Source organism: Cucurbita pepo, chromosome 9, assembly GCF_057944985.1.
Source record: "Cucurbita pepo subsp. pepo isolate OVF chromosome 9, ASM5794498v1, whole genome shotgun sequence".
Taxonomy (NCBI): domain Eukaryota; kingdom Viridiplantae; phylum Streptophyta; class Magnoliopsida; order Cucurbitales; family Cucurbitaceae; genus Cucurbita; species Cucurbita pepo.
The window spans coordinates 13,935,875-13,953,883 of NC_141806.1; the positions used below are offsets into that span (position 1 = coordinate 13,935,875).

The 18,009-nt window shown below is 41.4% G+C and overlaps 3 protein-coding genes across 7 annotated transcripts; 1 reads left to right on the forward strand and 2 right to left on the reverse strand.

Annotated features, from left to right (window-relative positions):
- Window positions 1–836: 836 nt before the first annotated feature.
- On the forward strand, window positions 837–10,813 carry LOC111801682 (AAA-ATPase At3g28580). 4 transcript variants are annotated; one of them, XR_015422390.1, is made up of 3 exons: window positions 837–2,630; window positions 10,069–10,255; window positions 10,682–10,813. XR_015422390.1 is itself a non-coding variant. In XM_087126788.1 (1 exon), the coding sequence occupies exon 1, from the start codon at window positions 969–971 to the stop codon at window positions 2,562–2,564; it is 1,596 nt and encodes a 531-aa protein (XP_086982914.1). In that variant the 5' UTR covers window positions 837–968; the 3' UTR covers window positions 2,565–2,733. The 4 variants fall into 4 exon arrangements, 1 of the variants encoding a protein (XP_086982914.1); XR_015422389.1 differs by having other exon boundaries at window positions 10,069–10,155; window positions 10,682–10,787; XR_015422391.1 differs by lacking the exon at window positions 10,069–10,255 and having other exon boundaries at window positions 10,682–10,799.
- On the reverse strand, window positions 3,856–9,556 carry LOC111801680 (HIPL1 protein). The gene is made up of 7 exons (XM_023685778.2): window positions 8,941–9,556; window positions 8,712–8,869; window positions 6,710–7,504; window positions 6,404–6,620; window positions 4,961–5,139; window positions 4,632–4,873; window positions 3,856–4,539 (listed from the first exon to the last, which is right to left on the reverse strand). The coding sequence occupies exons 1-7, from the start codon at window positions 9,029–9,031 to the stop codon at window positions 4,146–4,148; spliced, it is 2,076 nt and encodes a 691-aa protein (XP_023541546.2). The 5' UTR covers window positions 9,032–9,556; the 3' UTR covers window positions 3,856–4,145.
- On the reverse strand, window positions 10,779–16,627 carry LOC111801681 (protein EARLY FLOWERING 5). Of its 2 annotated transcripts, XR_015422388.1 has the most exons (10): window positions 16,335–16,627; window positions 14,524–14,617; window positions 14,310–14,395; window positions 13,700–13,749; window positions 13,525–13,594; window positions 13,347–13,428; window positions 12,840–13,249; window positions 12,084–12,605; window positions 11,559–11,714; window positions 11,222–11,360 (listed from the first exon to the last, which is right to left on the reverse strand). XR_015422388.1 is itself a non-coding variant. In XM_023685780.2 (9 exons), exons 1-9 carry the CDS (start codon window positions 16,413–16,415, stop codon window positions 11,142–11,144), a joined length of 1,614 nt encoding a protein of 537 aa, XP_023541548.2. In that variant the 5' UTR covers window positions 16,416–16,624; the 3' UTR covers window positions 10,779–11,141. The 2 variants fall into 2 exon arrangements, 1 of the variants encoding a protein (XP_023541548.2); XM_023685780.2 differs by lacking the exon at window positions 11,559–11,714 and having other exon boundaries at window positions 10,779–11,360; window positions 16,335–16,624.
- Window positions 16,628–18,009: the final 1,382 nt, after the last annotated feature.

Consider the following 18,009-nt stretch of genomic DNA (forward strand, 5'->3'; position numbering starts at 1 on the left):
GAGTTTGAGCTGTTACAAAAGGTATTAGAGCTAAACAATAGGCGTGCTGGGCTCAAGGTGGATTGTGAGATCTCACATCGGTCGGAGAGGGGAACAACACATTCCTTATGAGAGTATGGAAAACTCTTCCTATTAGACACGTTTTAAAATCGTGAGACTGATGACGATTCATAACGAAACATAGTGGACAATATCTAATGTGACAATTTTTAGGGGTGTCATCGAGTCAAAAAACCCGACCAACCTAACTTGTATGAACTATGTTAGGTTACTAGATTTGTAGACGCGTTTTAAAATCATAAGGTTGACGACGGTACGTAACAGGTCATAGCAGACAATATCTACTATGGGTGAGCTTGAGCTTACCAAAGGTATTAGAGCTAAACAATAGGCGTGTTGGACTCAAGGTGGATTTTATGAGATCTCACATCAATTAGAGAGAGGAACAAAGCATTTTTTTATAATCTTACGAGGGTGTGGAAACCTCTCCCAAGTTGACACGTTTTAAAATCATGAGACTGATGACGATATGTAACGAAGCATAATGGACAATATCTGATATGACAATTTTTAGGGGGTGTCACCGAGTCCAAAAACCCGACCAACCTAACCCTTATGAACTAGGTTAGGGTTACATAGAATATTGGGTTGGATTGAGTTATTTTTTCTGAACCAAACCGAGCTAGTTCAAAGAGGAAAATTTTGAGTCAACCCAAATCGAACCGGGTCAATAAAAATAAAATAATAAGTAGTGTGGTATGTATATATACACATCGATAAAAGACTTCGACGAGTCAACAAAAAGCAGTTCCACTAATCGGAGGCTGACACGTGTCACGCATTAGGTAATGACGTCGCTAATTTGTCTATAAAATTGTGGCGCTTAATGTTTTCGTTCACACTGTCCAAAATTTCAAACTCGTCGTCTTCTTCTTCCTTCTCGTCCTCTGCTTACGTACTGTAACTCCATGGATATCACTTCTACAAGGTCGAAGAAGAATGGAACCTCAAATTCCGACGACTCTGACGGCCGCGACAGCAGAGCGATAGTCAGAAGGAGGCCGCCGACGATAGCGGAGCTTTTGGCATCCACAAGCTCTACACTCGCGACGATCATGTTCACGTGGACGATCATCCGCCAGTACTGTCCTCACGACCTCCGCCAATATCTCCATAGATATTTAAACAAGTTCATCGATTACATCTATCCTAATCCGTACGTTCGAATCGCAATCTACGAATTCCTTGGCGAACGCCTCAATCGAAGCAAAGCCTTCGCAGCGGTTGAATCTTATCTGAGCACTAAACTTTCAGATGATGCGAAAAGACTCAAAGCCGAGGTCGGGGATAACAAGAACAATTTCTCACTGAATATAGACGAGTACGAAAAAATTACCGATGAATATGAAAACGCCGAATTCTGGTGGACTTTGAGCAAAATCACTGGATCGGCAAAGAAATCTACCTCTCTGTATCCAGAGCCCGATCGGAGATACTATCAACTTAAATTTCACAAGAAGCATCGAAGCCTTGTAACTGAATCGTATTTGAAGCATGTACTGAAGGAAGGTAGAGAAATCAAAGTGAATCGAAGGCAGAGGAAGCTGTACACTAATGGAACTGGAAATCGATGGACGATTCACCGGCAAATGACGATGTGGAGCGAAGTGTACTTCGAGCATCCTGCTAACTTTGATACAATCGCCATGGATCCAGAGAAGAAGCAAGAGATTGTAGAAGATTTACTCACATTTAGGGAAAGCAAAGATTATTACGCTCGAATCGGCAAAGCTTGGAAACGAGGCTACCTTCTGTACGGCCCGCCAGGGACGGGGAAATCGACGATGATAGCCGCCATGGCAAATTTGCTCAACTACGACGTTTACGATTTGGAATTAACGGCGGTGAAGGACAATACAGAGCTTCGGAAGCTTCTAATTGAAACGACGAGTAAATCGATAATCGTTATCGAAGACATCGATTGTTCACTGGAACTCACAGGGCAGAGGAAAATCAAGAAGGAAGGAAGCTCGAAAGACGAGGAGAAAGTGAAAGAGAAAGAGAAGCTAATTAAGGAACATTTGAAGAAAGAAGAAGAAGAAGTGAAAAGCAGAGTGACTCTGTCTGGATTGCTGAATTTCATCGACGGAATTTGGTCGGCGTGCGGCGGAGAGAGGCTGATCGTTTTCACCACAAATCACGTGGAGAAGCTCGATCCAGCGTTGATTCGAAGTGGACGAATGGACAAACACATCGAGCTCTCTTACTGCACCTTTGAAGCCTTCAAAGTACTGTCTAAGAACTACTTGAACATCGAAACACATGAGCTTTTTGAGGAGATTCAAGACCTTATCAAAGGAGCAAAAATCACGCCGGCGGATGTTGCAGAAAATCTCATGCCGAAATCCCGGCAAGAAGTCGCTGAGAATTCGCTTCGTAGGTTGATTCGTAGCCTGGAAGAGCTGAAGCGCGCGGCGGAGATTGAGTCAACAAAGGAAGAGAAACGGGCAGAAAAATCAGAAGAGTCTCCAAAATCAATAGCTGTTCTTGAAAGTGTGGACTGATTGGTCAGGATTTTGGCTTGCGGAGCAAGGCAAGAAAATGGTGATGAGCAATGAAGAAGGAAAATGGTTAGATCTTTCTTCTTCAATCTATCTATATGTTTATTTGGTTAAGTTTGGGATTTAGTGTCTTATGATATAAATATATTAAGAAATATAGCTTCGAGATGCATTTAGTCACTTGCTTGTGAGATTATATACATGATTGTCAACGTGTCTTGCTCAATACCGACATGTTAATATACGTTAATCTAAGATTGTCAATTTAGAAGGTTTAGTAACATGAACTGATTGACCTGAAATTGACGTGGAGAGAACTTCGAGCATCGTACAAAAATGACAGAACTTTATTTGAACAATTGATCAAACCAACCAATTGGCATTGTCTCAATTAGATTTGAATGAGTATCTCATATTTAACTATCATAGTGTCTAATAAAGTTTCATCGAACTTTATTTAACCACCTTGTACTTGCTTGTCAAACCGTTCATAATAGCCTTGGAAAAAAGTAGTTTCATTTTCTTCCAAAAACTTCATCAATTGTAATCTTTGGGCTTCCGGGAGCTTTCCACATCCTCACCCAAGCCACCGCAGCTAGCAAATATTCTCATCTTTGAACTTCCAAGAGGTTTCCACATTCTCGCACAAGCCATCGTAGCTAGCAAATATTGTCCTCATTGGGCTTCCGAGAGGTTTCCACATTCTCGCCCAAGCCACCGCAGCTAGCAGATATTCTCATCTTTAGACTTCCAAGAGGTTTCCACATTCTCGCCCAAGCCACCGCAGCTAGCAGATATTCTCATCTTTAGACTTCCAAGAGGTTTCCACATTCTCGCCCAAGCCAAGCCACCGTAGCTAGCAAATATTGTACTCTATGGGTTTCCGAGAGGTTTCCACATCCTCGCCCAAGTCACCGTAGCTAGCAAATATTGTACTCTATGGGCTTCCGAGAGGTTTCCACATCCTCGCCCAAGTCATCACTGCTAGCAGATATTGTCCTCTTTAGGCTTCCGAGAGGCTTTCACATCCTTGCCCAAGCCACCGCAACTAGCAGTCATTGTCCTCTTTAGACTTCCTCTCAAGATTTTAAAATGAGTTCACCAGGGAAAGGATACCACACTCAGATAAGAAATGTTTTGTTCCCCTCTCTCACCGATGTGGGATCTTACAACTATGCTTCACACCGTTCATTCTTACGCGTAGATCCCAACTTATATATGATATGGGAGAACAAAGAAGTGGCAAAGATATGGTAATATTGAAAATTTTAAACCTCTATGGACTAAAAACAAGTTCTAAACCATAACAATGCACAAAGTACTTCTTATTGGAGCAAATCTTGAGGGTGATTCTCTTATGATATGGATGCCTTATACATTATACATTCTATAGGTTCCACAACAACAATTAACAGCTTCACCAAAAACAAATCCTGTCCCAAAATCTCAACCAGAAAACTATCTCACACAACAACTAAGTTATGATAAACTCAAATCAGTGGAAGAAACCAAAGAAAGAAGAAGAAAAAGAGCAGATTTCTTCCCATTAGTACATACCAGTGCCCTTCCATATCAACCATGTAGTCAGCCACAAGTGAAAAGCAGCAGCAGTAGGAGCACCAGGCAGCTCCATGAGTTCGTTGACCGACTTGCTCGAGACGGAGGCGACGGCGTTGGACTCGAGCTTCCAACTGTTGTTGTTACGTTTTCCAACGAGCAAGTGTATTTACAACGACTTGGCGGGACGAACCTGTAGACTCCGCTGCTGGTTAGAATGTAAATGTCCTTGTCATTGTCCTCACCAAATGAAAAGACATAACCCAAAGCTGGAAGAGGGCTTCCTGGAGTTGAACTACAAGGTATGGGAGAATCAGGAGCACAACTGAAAGGAATATCATTTGTGGTAAAGTTCCCACTGTTCTTTGGGGCTTCAGTTCCTGTCCAAATAGCAGAAGCATACAAATCTGCATACAAGTACCTGCTCAATAAGAACACATTGAGCCTATGAATACTTGCATTGTCCTGAACAATGTCATTTCAGAGACTATGAATGCATATAAACATACATACCTTCCGTACAAACACGGATCGGTGTTAGACCGATAGAAATAACCCCCTGTTATCGATGCCGAACCTGTGTTCTTGTTTATGGAAGAATGGTTGTAGCCCATCACAGGAAAGATTGGATTTATGGCATCTATAGGTGTGGATTCTTTAGGGGATGAATTTGGAACAAACAAAAGAGGACCCTCATAAACACTCCAGCCATAGTTTCCACCCTTTGAGATGATGTTCACCTCTTCGAATCGATCCTGTAAGAACAGGTATAGCAATTATTTGAAGTGTTGTTCAAAATGAGTAGCATTATGAACATTCTAATGTAAGTGGGATGTTCAAACCTGCCCAACATCTGCACACATGAAGTAGGAAGGTCTTTCTGAATCGAAACTGCAGCGCCAGGGATTTCTCAATCCGTAAGCCCATATCTCTGGCAGTGCACCTTGATCTTCAACAAATGGGTTGTCTTTAGGAATAGAATAGTTTCCCCATAGATCAAGTTTATTAATGTCTTCTGAACCTGTACATACAAAAATGAGAACAGTGTGAGGGGAATCACGTGTTTGAATGTATCGGAGAACCGTCAATGATATGATATTGTCCACTTTGAGTATAAGCTCCCGTGGCTTTGCTTTTGGTTTCCTCAAAAGGCCTCGTACCAATAGAGATGTATTCTTTACTTGTAAACCCATGATCATCCCGTTAATTAGCCAATGTGGGACTCCCTCCCAACAATATTCAACAATCCTCCCCTCGAACAAAGTACACCATAGAGCCTCTCTGAGGCCTATGTAGCCCTCGACCAGCCTCCCCTTACTCGAGGCTCGACTCCTTTCTTTGGAAGCCTCGAACAAAGTACACCCTTTGTTCGACACTTACTTCGAGGCTAGCAATTTCTTTGTTCACACTTGAGGATTCTATTGACATGGCTAAGTTAAAGGGCATGACTCTGATACCATGTTAAGAATCACGGACCTCCACAATAGTATGATATTGTCCACTTTGAGTATAAGCTCTCATGGATTTGCTTTAGGATTCTCCAAAAAGACCTCGTACCAATGGAGATGTATTTCATACTTATAAACTCATGACCATCCCCTTAGTTAGCCAATGTGAGACACTCTCCCAACAACCCTTAACAATCCTCCCCTCGAATAAAGTACACTATAGAGCCACCCCTGAGGCCTATGTAGCTCTCAAACAGTCTCCCTTTAATCGAGGCTCAACTCCTTTCTTTGGAGCCCTTGAACGAAGTACACCCTTTGTTCGACACTTAAGTCACTTTTCACTCCACTTCGAGGTTAGCAATTTCTTTGTTCGACACTTGAGAATTCTATTGACATGGCTAAGTTAAAGGACATGGCTCTGATACCATGTTAAGAATCACGGACCTCCACAATAGTATGATATTGTCCACTTTGAGCATAAGCTCTTATGGATTTGCTTTAGGATTCTCCAAAAAGACCTCGTACCAATGAAGATGTATTTCATACTTATAAACTCATGACCATCCCCTTAATTAGCCAATGTGAGACACTCTCCCAACAACCCTCAACAATCCTCCCCTCGAATAAAGTACACTATAGAGCCACCCCTGAGGCCTATGTAGCCCTCAAAGAGTCTCCCCTTAATCGAGGCTCGACTCTTTTCTTTGGAGACTTCAAACAAAGGACACCCTTTGGCTAGCAATTCCTTTGTTCGACACTACATGACTAAATTAAAAGGCATGACTCTGATACCATGTTATGAATCACGGACCTCCACAATGATATATTATGACTTACTTGGAATGTTATTGATATCAAGCCTCATAATCTTTCCAAGCAACGACTTCTTGTTCTGGGAAAAGTTGTAAGGATCACCACCTTGACCGCCGCCATCGCCCATCATGAAGTAAAGGTACCCATCTTCCCCAAAGAGTATCTGTCCTGCATGACGAGAGGTAAAAGGAAGACCAATTGTGATTATTCTTCTCACTTCTGTTGGTTTTGCAGTTGTTGCCTGAAAATAAGAATTGATATTCCATTTGATCCCACAAGCTTAAACCCAGAAAGCATTCAAAAATAAGCTAAGTGTTTAGAGATTTATACCAATGAAGGCTGGGATGCACTGCCATTTACAGTGTACTCTGCAACAACACTTTGATGCTGACACGGTTGGGATCCGCTATCAGATGGTAGTTTAGAAGGATCACAATTAACGTCAGAATTACAAGAACATCTTCCAGAACACCCTGGCCACTTAACTTTGTCACAATTGAAAGAAGCAAAAAACCTTCCATTTTGTGCAAAATTTGGATGAAATGCAAGCCCCATCATGCCAAATTGAGTATCTAAGTTAACTACATCGGTTAAATCTACGAACGGTTTCGATTCGTCGAGCCCCAACACTCCTCCTGACCCCATCTTGGGAATAGTTGCTAACCAAACCTTGCCTGCTTGGTTAGAGAAGAATGCACGATTAGATCCATCAGGATGAGCCACCATGTTCAGGTAAGATCCATTTCCAATTTTCTCAAGACATAGGCCATGTGGAGGGCTAGGAAGTTTGGTATTGTTAAGGGAAACAGGTTCACCAACAAAGCAGACTGATTCTTCAGTGGATGCTCCTCCAAATGCATTGCAAAAGTCGGTTTTCGACAGCCAGAGATCCGAGAGCTTGCTAGTACTCGAGTTAGTCGGTACTCCCGCTCGACCCTGTAAAGAAGGGGCAAAGGGGGAGTTGACAATGGTGATATTTTGGCATGTATCCCATACTGTAGAGCAGAAGTCAGTGGCTGCTTGGTTGGATTGTGGTGAATTTTCTGAAGTTGAGTTGCAAAGAAGAGGAACTGATCTAGGCGTGGAATTGACTATATATAGATCTCCCGAAAATGGATCACACCTCTGTAGATATGATAAGAAGGAAGACAAATTTGGTAAAGGTTAGAGATACAGATACCACAAGTAATAAGTATCCAAGATGATCATCAAACAAGTCCAATCAGTCTACCATATAAACTAAAGGTGAATCCTTATTGTAAACAAATGTAGAAATACTAGAATGTGAGATCCTACGTCGGTTGGAGAGGGGAACGAAGCATTCTTTATAAAGCTGTGGAAACTTCTCTCTGACAAACGCGTTTTAAAATAGTGAAGCTAAAGGCGATACGTAACGAGCAAAAAGCGGACAATAGCTACTAGTGGTGAGCTTGAGCTATTGTAAATGGTATCAGAGTCGGTCCCAGGCGATGTGCCAGCGAAGACGTTCGGTCAAGCGTCCCCAAGAGGGGTGGATTGTGAGATCTCACATCGGTTGAAGAGGAGAACGAAGCATTCCATATAAGAGTGTGGAAACATCTCCCTAGTAGACCCGTTTTAAAACCGTGAGGCTGACAGCGATACGTAACGAGCCAAAGCGAACAATATCTACTAGCGGTGGGCTTGAGCTGTTACAAATGGTATCAAAGCAGGTCACCAGGTGGTGTGCCAGCGAGGACGCTGGTTCCCCAAGGGGGGTGGATTGTGAGACCCCACATCAGTTGGATAAGGGAACAAAGCATTCTTTATAAGGGTGTGGAAACCTCTCCCTAATTAGACGCGTTTTAAAACCTTGAGGCTAACAGCAATACATAACGAGCCAAAGCGGACAATATCTACTAGCGGTGGGCTTGGGCTGTTACAAATGGTATCAGAGCCAGTCACCGGGTGGTATGCTAGCAAGGACGCTGAGTCCCCAAGGAGGGTGGATTGTGAGATCCCACATCGGTTGGATAAGGGAACGAAGCATTCCTTATAAGGATGTGAAAGCCTCTCCCTAGAGGACACATTTTAAAACAGTGAGGCTGACGGTGATACGTAACAAGCCAAAGCGGACAATATCTACTAGCGGTGGGCTTAAGCTGTTACAAATGGTACCAGAGCCAGTCACCAGGCGGTGTGCGCAGTGGAAGAACAGGTGAAAAGAGAGATAGCAGAAACCAGTCTCTTTAGAAATCATTTAGCTATTATCTTATCATGACATAGTTCCTATAGAACCTCCCCAAAAGCATCAAGCAAACAGGCTACACACTAAGCATTAATATAAGTTGCTTTAGGGATCAACAAGGCTTACCGCACAGACAATGGATTTAACAAGGGAAGAACAAGCAGGATCAGAAATGTTCATCCCTTGGAATTGTCTCTGTATATTGCCATCTTGTGTAGAGTTGCAGCAAACACTCCCCTTATAAGGACAAAACTCCAACGTAGAGTTCAAAGTAGAGGGCGCCGCTACAGAGAAAAGGGTTTTCAGTAGAATAAGTAAACATTAAACCAAGTAAAAGAGAAGAAGAAGAACCTACTTGAATCAGAGCACAAGGGAAGTGAAACTGTAGGATGAACAAGCAGCAGAAGCCCACAGAGGAAGAGGATGAACCCAATGAAACGCCCCATAGCCCCAAATAGATGAAGAACAGAGAGAGCTAGAGAGAGAGAGAGGAAAGAGATGTTCTTCAGTCCATCCCTTGGGATAAGCTCAGGAAAACCAGGGCATACGGTAGAGAGATTGTAAATAGTCTAAAAGGGCTGTCAGTCAGCATTTCAAGCTAAAAGAAAAGACAACATGGTGGCCATGACTGACTTCAAAATCTCATACCCTTAGACTTTGTTTAATCCCATTTTGAAAACCCACTGTCTGTGTCTTTGGATCCCCTTCAAGATCTCGACATGTTTCCTTCGAATCATATGAATATTATAGGTCAAATATATCACAGCTTCTTTTATTAATGGATATTGAAAACCTGTTTCGTTGACTTTACTTGCATTTGCTGTCGGATTGAATACGGTTGTTGAGAAACCCACTGGTTCTGAGAAAGAAATTCAAGTCGGATAAGGCTACCCGTTGAATGGAATTCGTCGCCATAGCTCCAATCAATGGTTTCCGAACCTAACTCCACCAAAAAGTGAACCGAAAGGACAAAAGTTTCAAATTTTAGAGGAACCCACTTGGATTTATTAATGGGAAAACAAGAATCGTAATGATGGGTTGGAAGTGGCGAAAGGGAAAAGTTAGAAATCAAAATGGGTATGGTAGGAGCATGAGCGACCCACCATGTGTACAAAGGACAGGGACGTAGTCAACGCGAGCTAATGACTCGCACTTATTAAGAATTTTTTGTTGAAGACCAACAATTGCAATGGTCTATCCTCATCACGATGAAATTTCAAAGATTACTCGGGCCTGTCGGCCAAAGCTATAGACTCGTTGAATACATCAGTGTAGCGCGTGTATGACCCGTAACATCTAAGGGTATCACAGCGTGTTATTACCTCAAACTTCTTTGGTCTAAGCGGTCATAGTCCCTCTAGAATCATTTTCTTCATCGGTTTCGCTAACACCAATTCTAGTTTGTGTTTCTCATTTATACAGCACGTTTTAGTAGAATTATTGTGATTGTTATTCATAATTTGTCCACATGCACTTGTTTCAGGTTAAACAAAAGAATCCAAAATTTATATATTCTATGCCATTTGGAAGGTTTGAGAGGTGACCCAACAATTTTTTATTCAGCACTAAGGTTAGTAGTGGTCTTTACTTTTTTCTTTTGGTGAAAGTCCAAGTAAGATCGTGATGATGAGCTAATGATGATTCGTTCATGTTGTAGGCAAGTTGAAAGGGTAAGTTAATTCTAGCCAATTATATTAGGGGTAGGATTATCTAGCCAGGTCACATTAATGAACATGTTAATGTTGTAAAGTCTATTAGCTTGACACCCTCGATCTAAACACTGACGTACGTGTTAAACATGTTGGACATAAAAAGTGATATATAAGACTTAGCTCCACCTGGTCTAGCCATAGACTCGAGTGTAAAAACATGTTGATGACAAAAACACCACACCAAGTATGCTCCTTGCACGTTAGTTCAACACCTCGACTGTGGACTTGTGTACTTGTGTGGAACGTGTGAGTTTTTCATTTTTCTTTGGGTGATCGAAGAAAAGAATCCGAAAAAAAAATATTGATTCGAAAAGAATTCACTCACATGTATCAAATCTGGAAAATAAATTCTCTAATTTTTATCTGAATTGTTTATCTTAACAGATAGATTTAAGAGAGAAATCCAGAGCTGCTTCAATTGCTTCAATGAAATAACGAGGCCAAGCTTCCTTGACAACGATCAGTAGCAAGCCCCAGAAAGTAAGGGTAAGATTAGCTTGGCATCTATTCGAAATAGAATCTGATGAACAATTTCCAATTTTTCCAATTTTTCCAATTTTTCCAAAGTATAAGACTGTCTACATGACACAATACAAGGCCTAAGTTAATGCCCCTATCAAGAAATGCAGCAGTACCACTAATGCAGGTATATGTTAACCTCATATGATGCGGCAAAGCAAACCTTGAAGAGACAGAGGCAATGATGATCCCCAAATCTGCCCTCAGTTCGGTTTCTTTAGAGCTCGAGGACAGTTCGACCATCTGTAGAGTGAACCGGTTCAAGTAAGTTCGTACAAGCCATTTGTTTCTCCTCCTTTCTTCCAATATAAACTGATTCAACGTCTCATCCATCAAGAGCGCCGAGGGCTTTCATGTCCTCCAAAAATGCCATATATGAGTCGTCAATACTCTGTTTCTTAGGGGCTGATGAGGAGCTGACCAACTCCGGTTTCCCTACAATAGAAGCTGTGGGAATGGATGGTGCTGCTGCAGTTGATGGAGAAGGCTTCGGTTTCGCTTTCGGTGCTGCAATCTCTCTTCTTACTCTCACTGATGCCGGAACCTGAATAAGTGACATAGTATAAGTTTGCAAGATATTCCTGAGGTTAGAGCAGATTAAGATAAATTGTATAGTGAAGCTTTCTAATTCCCAAATGCTATGGACCAAAGCTACATGTTGGTTTAGGTAGAACTGCTTAGACAAACACATCTCAACGTATAAATTTCATGTATAGTAACAACATCATAAATTTATCCTTACCTCCATATTCAGGTAGCTTGAACACTTGTCAAGGGCGGAACTGCCCGAAAATTCCTTTTTCGGGCATGAAAGCATGAATTGCCCTTGACCAGCCCCCAATTCACTCCCTTTTTGTGATACATTTCAAAACATGTACCTTCTTCTAAATGCTCTTCGCTAATAATGAAGTTATTAAAGAAATTTTACTTAAGTTGGGTTGAAATCAAAGATTCAAGCTACGAAAGCAGACAACCAAATTATAAATCTAATTAGTTTAGTTTAAGTAGGTGGCTAATTATAAGTTATAGTTATCTTCTTGTAATATATTTCCTTGTCATCTTTAGCAAATAGTATCCATTCCCTGAGAGCTTGCCAGCAGCCATATACAACAGCTGCCAGCTTGGAATATTTTATATTAAACTCGCTAATGAAGGGAAAGTTTGTGGAACTAAGCGATGGCAATGGTGTACCCTAGCATTCCTAGTATCAATGACAGCACATTTTTAGAGTCAAATTGCACCAGACAAGCATATTAAGACATCTTACCATTGCTGTAAGTTCTGGAGTATGCTGAGCTAGTGGACGCTTAACAACAGTCGACGCAGCAGATTTAACATACGAGGGCTTTTGAGGGACAGGTGGCATATGTAGGTTATGGTCATCCTCATGAAAAGTGGGAGGAGGGCCAGGAGGAAGAGGTGGTCTCATCATGGGTGGAGGTCCAAGGGGAGGCCCAAATGGAGGCCTTGCCATTAACGGGACCATCATTCCGGGCGGGAGCGGGAGTCCAGGTTGAGATAATGTTGACCGCATATCTGGCGGAGGTGGAGGTGGGGGAAATCGAGAAATTCCAGGGGGTAATACATCGGGATGCAAGGTTGGTATCAATGAAGGCCCAGGTACTGGAGGAGGTCTTGGAGGTGGAGGAGGAGGAACCAGTTTAGAAACGTCTTTAGCCACTGAAGAATTATTTGTCTCCTCGTCACCTGATACGCCTTCGGAATGATCGTTTGCAGACTTTAGAGGCATCCCAGGTGGGGGAGGAGGTGGCGGGAGAGTAGTCGGCACCTAAATGAAGGAGACCAATAAGAATGTTAGCTTGCAAACAGTTATTATAGATAAGTACTTACAGCTTATGTAACTAAAGATATACAACATGCATATAGCTTTTTTTCTACGCACAGACAAGTCAAGTAAAGAACCAGGACCCAGGTTAGTTAACTTATCTCACATGGTGTAGTGAGTGAACCTCAGCCACTTTCAGTTCCATTCCATGAAGGAGAAGTTAAACAAAGAGATTACCTGTGCTGGCCCCTTGGAGGTTGAATCGTCCAAAAATGCAGGCCGACTTCTATCCTTTTCACCTTCGCTGGATCCAGGAGGGTGCATCATAGTTGACTGCTGCAAAGATGGAGGCAGCATAAAGGGAGGGCGACCAGCAATTTGTTCCCTTGGTGGAGGTCCAGGAGGTGGTGGAGGCAACGATTGTAAACCTATGTTTGATGTTACAGGCTTAGGTGGCAACGGCGGAGGAGGAGGTAGAGGTAAAGAATCAAGTGGAGCTGAACCATCAGCAGAGCCCATGTTAGCAGATTCTGGCAAAGGAGGGGGTGGGGGAGGTGGAGGTACAGCCAAGGGAACATCCTCTGGCTCCATGTTTGAGGATGATGCAACACCACTTGTAGAAGCATCAGACAGAGGAGCTCTTGGTCCTATGTATTCAGACAAAAAATTCAGTGAAACATCAAATCATAAAAACGCCCCGTAAATTTCTGCTTTCCTGCAAGATCGAAGTGGAAGTTAACTTACCGATTGATGATTTAAACATTGGAGGCTTCCCAGGTGGTGGAGCTCCAGTGGGATTTAGTGTGGGGTGGTAGTAAACAGAGTCCTGAAATGGCAGAAAAGTATCAAATTTAAATCCAGGAACGCAACACAACGCAAGGAATGATATAAATGGCCAGATAATCAATTAGAGTTTGCTCACTTCAGGATTCGGATGTTTCGCTCTCTCTTCTTCCTCTTCAGCTGTTCGTCTTCTTGGAGGTCCCAAATGACTGACCAAGACAAAAAAAACAGTGCTTGAATATAAACCATAGTATTTTTCGGATTTAACAGCATGAAGAGCAAAAGCAGTTTAAGTGTAAGATAGCCTTTCATACCTGAACATAACTGGGACCTCACCCTTTTCCTTCATCTTCTCTTCATATTCCTGTCCAAGAGAGAATTGCAAGATGATTGTTGGGATCAAAGCTTGCTGTCAATGTGCAAACTAAAGGAAAACCACGAAGTTGAATATATTGGATGCTTAGCTTGCATAGTGGTTGCAACATACCCATAGAGCGCAAGTACAAGACCATAGGTGGAACAGAAAAAAACTTACGTAAAGTTAACATGAATGTGTGTGTTTCAATAAATAATCATATCATTACAGGGGATCAGTTCTCACTCTCCATAACAGTTATGTCTTAAATCTTAGTGACAAAATGTAAGATTCCACATCGATTGGAGAGAGGAACGAATGTCAGCAAGGATGCTGAGCCCTGAAGGGAGGTGAATTGTGAAATCTCACATCGATTGGAGAGGGGAACGAAGCATTCTTTATAAGAGTGTGGAAACCTCTCCCTAGCAAACACGTTTTAAAAACCTTGAGGGGAATCTCGAAAGGGAAAGCCCAAAGAGGACAATATCTGGTAGCGGTAGGCTTGGGCTGTTACACAAAATAACTTTTATGGATAAAATCTCTCGAGAAGTTATTAGATGCAAAATTACCTTCCTCTTCTTTAATACAAGATTAAGAGTATCTTCCAACTGCCTTTTCTTGTGCTTTCTAGCTTTATCGAGTGCACCATCGGCCTCTGCATAGAAACCAAAGAGATAAACATCTTGACGTTGATCACGAGGAACCAAGATAAGAAAATAGGCCTCTCAAATCAACAAAGAAACCTGAAGAAAGTTAATAGAGTTCATAAAAATTGCAACTTACTCATTATTTCCAACTTTTGAATTTGCTCCTTGATTGTATCAGGATCTTTCTTCAAAATTCCCACCTCCCTTACCTTTTTCCTCTCTTTCTTATTCTGGTACGCATGCATTAACAATTGTTATTAGAGGTTATTTATTTGAATCCAATCATGGACAATCACATCACAAAAACACTAATAACCAAAAAAAAAAAAAAAGGCAAACTGTAAGGGGATTTACATGGTTCATAAAAAGATTTAGTTTTTGCTCTTATGCACCAATAACTTCAACCTCCAAAGTTCTAAATTCCATAAATGCACAAAGCTTAAATTTAATGTCATGATACCAAGAATCTTTCCAAAACCTGATCTTACTATTACTTACTACCATATGAGTCTAATACCAAGTTAAATAAGTCCAAGAGGAACTATGTGAGATCCCACCTTGGAGGATGCTAGGTCTAGAAGAGGGTGGATTGTGAGATCCCAAATCAGTTGGAGAAGGAAACGAAACATTCTTTCTAAGAGTGTGGAAACCTCTCCCTAGCATACATGTTTTAAAATTGGGAGGCTGACTGCGATATGTAACGGGTCAAAGTGGACAATATTTACTAGCGGTGGGCTTGGGTTGTTACAAATGGTATTAGAGTTAGGTACCGAGCGGTGTGCCAGAGAGGACGCTGAGCCCCGAAGGGGGGTGGATTATGAGATCCCACATCGATTGGAGAGGAGAACGAGTGCCAGCGAGAACACTAGGCCTCGAAACGAGGTGGATTGTGAGATCCCACATCGGTTGGAGAGGGGTACGAAACATTCTTTCTAAGAGTGTGGAAACCTCTCCCTAGCATACAAGTTTTAAAACTGTGAGGCTGACTGCGATATGTAACGGGTCAAAGTGGACAATATTTACTAGAGGTGGGCTTGTGTTGTTACAAATGGTATTAGAGCTAGGTACCGAGTGGTGTGCCAGAGAAGACGTTGAGCCCCGAAGGGGGGTGGATTATGAGATCCCACATCGATTGGAGAGGGGAACGAGTGTCAACGAGGATGCTGGGCCCCGAAGGGGGTGGATTGTGAGATCCCACATCGGTTGGAGAAGGGAACGAAACATTCTTTATAAGAGTGTAGAAACCTCTCCCTAACATATACGTAACGGGGCAAAGCGGACAATATCGATTAGTGGAGTGGGATGGGCTTGGACCGTTAAAAACTACTTCAAAATTGATTTCTAGTTGTCAACCATCAATCAGTGACAATATCTAGGCCCTGCAACTCCAAGAACATACCGACAATGTTCCAATGAATGAGAAGGCCATCTCCTTCTTTACATACTCCTTACCACAAGAAAACCCCAATAAACTTCTCAATTTCATTATCAATAATGAAACATCCCTTCTCAAAGGAAATGTAAATGGAGTAAGAACATCAGAGATAGCAACTTTGATCCAGTTTCGCTACATTAAAAGTAAACTTTCTGCAACACAAGAAGATTATCTATTCAGTCCCAATCTTCCAAAATGCAACAGTTTTGGGACAATAACAGAAGAATCTTGTGATATCTCACTTATCTAAAACCCTCAATCTAAATGCAGGCACAATCCTTCAGAAATGGATTGGCAAATCCCTAAATACATCCAACCGAGCTACTGTATCCAATCAATTTCAATTGCTAGCAAAAAGAGAAGGCGATAAACAGAAATCACAGCACCAACACAAAAAGATGAACACAAACAAGGATTGAAGGAAGAAGGCAGCAATGAGATGAATTGGTGGAACTAAGGAGTTCACTGAGGAGCGAAAACTTCCAAAATTAATGGTCTGAGAAGCAATTTACCCGTTTCAATTCCTTCTTGCGAAGCTCCTTTCGATAAGCATCCGTAGGGTTCATCACCTTACCTCCTTTGGTCGTCTTCATCTTCCCCTTCCTCTTTCTCTCGCAAACTTTATCCCTTCAATTCTTCTTCTTCTTCTTCTTAAAATTGTTGCAGCGACCGTTCTTCTTCTTCGGAGACGAAAAATCTCGAGGCGGAAACCGGAAATTTGGGCGGCAGAGAGAGAGAGAGAGAGAGGCTGAGACGGGGCGACAATGGAAGCTCGCTCTCTTTTTCCTCTGAACCCCGAAATGCGTCCTATTAAACATGAACGACGCATCGTCTTCAGATGTAAGTCTGCGACATGTCGTTCTAAAGAATGGAGAAAATCCAATTTTTACCATAAAAAAAGCCTTAATTTTACTAATTAGATTAAAAAATCAAGAATTTACACGAAATTAAATTATTATTTAAAAAAAAAAAAAAAAAAAACTCAAGAATTTAAATAAATATTAAATTCTAGTACTTTTTTTTAATCTAATATTAAGATTAAAAAATATATATGGTATAGTTATCTATAGCCCATTAGCCCATTATATGGTTTCCTTATGGGCCATTTCTCTTATTGGGCCTCTAGATTTTCTCGGCTCAACATCCGCTCCGGTTAGAGAAGGAAACAAAACATTTGTTATAAGGGTGTGGAAGCCTCTTCCTGATAGACGCGTTTTAAAATCATGAGGTAGACGACAATACATAACAGGTAAAACGAACAATATCTGCTAGCGGTGGACTTGGGTTGTTACAAATGGTGTTAAAGCTAGATGTGGGCGGTGTGTCAGCGAGGATGTTGGGCACCCAATAGGGGTGGATTGTGAAATCTCACATCGGTTGGAGGAACAAAACATTCCTTATAAGGATGTGGAAGCTTCTCCCTAACAGATGTGGTTTAAAACAGTGAGGCTGATGGTGATACGTAACATGCTAAAACTAACAATCTCTGTTAATGGTGGACTTGGGCTGTTACAAATAATATGAAAGCCAAACATCGGGCGTTGTGACAGGAAGGACGCTAGGTTCTCAAGGGAGTGGACTGTGAGATCCCACATCTGTGGCAACAAGGTCCTCAAAGGTTATAAATAATATCAAAGCCAAACATCGGGCGTTGTGACAGTAAGGACGCTAGGTTCTCAAGGGAGTGGACTGTGAGATCCTACATCTATGACAGCAAGGTCCTCAAAGGTTATGAATAATATCAAAGCCAAACATCGGGCATTGTGACAGTAAGGACGCTAGGTTCTCAAGGGAGTGGACTGTGAGATTTCACGTCTGTGGCAGCAAGGTCCTCAAATGGGAGGATCGTGAGATTCCACATCGGTTGAAGAGGAGAACGAAACATTTTTATAATAGTGCAGAATCCTCTCTATTTTTTAGTTCCAACCACGGTCTTCATTATAAACAAAATTTAATATTTTTTTATTAAAAACATTATATTTTAAATAAAATAATTATCTTATTTTATTTTTTAAAAAATAAACTTGACCGACTTAATATTAAGACATATATATTACGGACTAAAACATCATATATTCAAATCTCTCCATCACACTTAATCTTTTAAAATAATAATTTAAATAAATAAAATAAAAACAAGATGCAAATATATTTTTTAGCTCAAATTTTAATTTAAAAAATTATAAA

Bases quoted from the DNA above. Each gene is read 5' to 3' on its own strand.
- LOC111801681 (XM_023685780.2), bottom strand. From the start codon at position 16,415: ATGAAGACGACCAAAGGAGGTAAGGTGATGAACCCTACGGATGCTTAT. The intron at 13,750-14,309 runs GTAATTTTGCAT...TCTCTTGGACAG, and splicing joins TTGTATTAAAGAAGAGGAAG to GAATATGAAGAGAAGATGAA. The intron at 13,250-13,346 runs GTAAGTTAACTT...CTGAATACATAG, and splicing joins AATGTTTAAATCATCAATCG to GACCAAGAGCTCCTCTGTCT.
- LOC111801680 (XM_023685778.2), bottom strand. From the start codon at position 9,031: ATGGGGCGTTTCATTGGGTTCATCCTCTTCCTCTGTGGGCTTCTGCTG. The intron at 6,621-6,709 runs GTATAAATCTCT...TCTTATTTTCAG, and splicing joins GTGCATCCCAGCCTTCATTG to GCAACAACTGCAAAACCAAC. The intron at 5,140-6,403 runs GTAAGTCATAAT...TTGTATGTACAG, and splicing joins TGATATCAATAACATTCCAA to GTTCAGAAGACATTAATAAA.
- LOC111801682 (XM_087126788.1), top strand. From the start codon at position 969: ATGGATATCACTTCTACAAGGTCGAAGAAGAATGGAACCTCAAATTCC.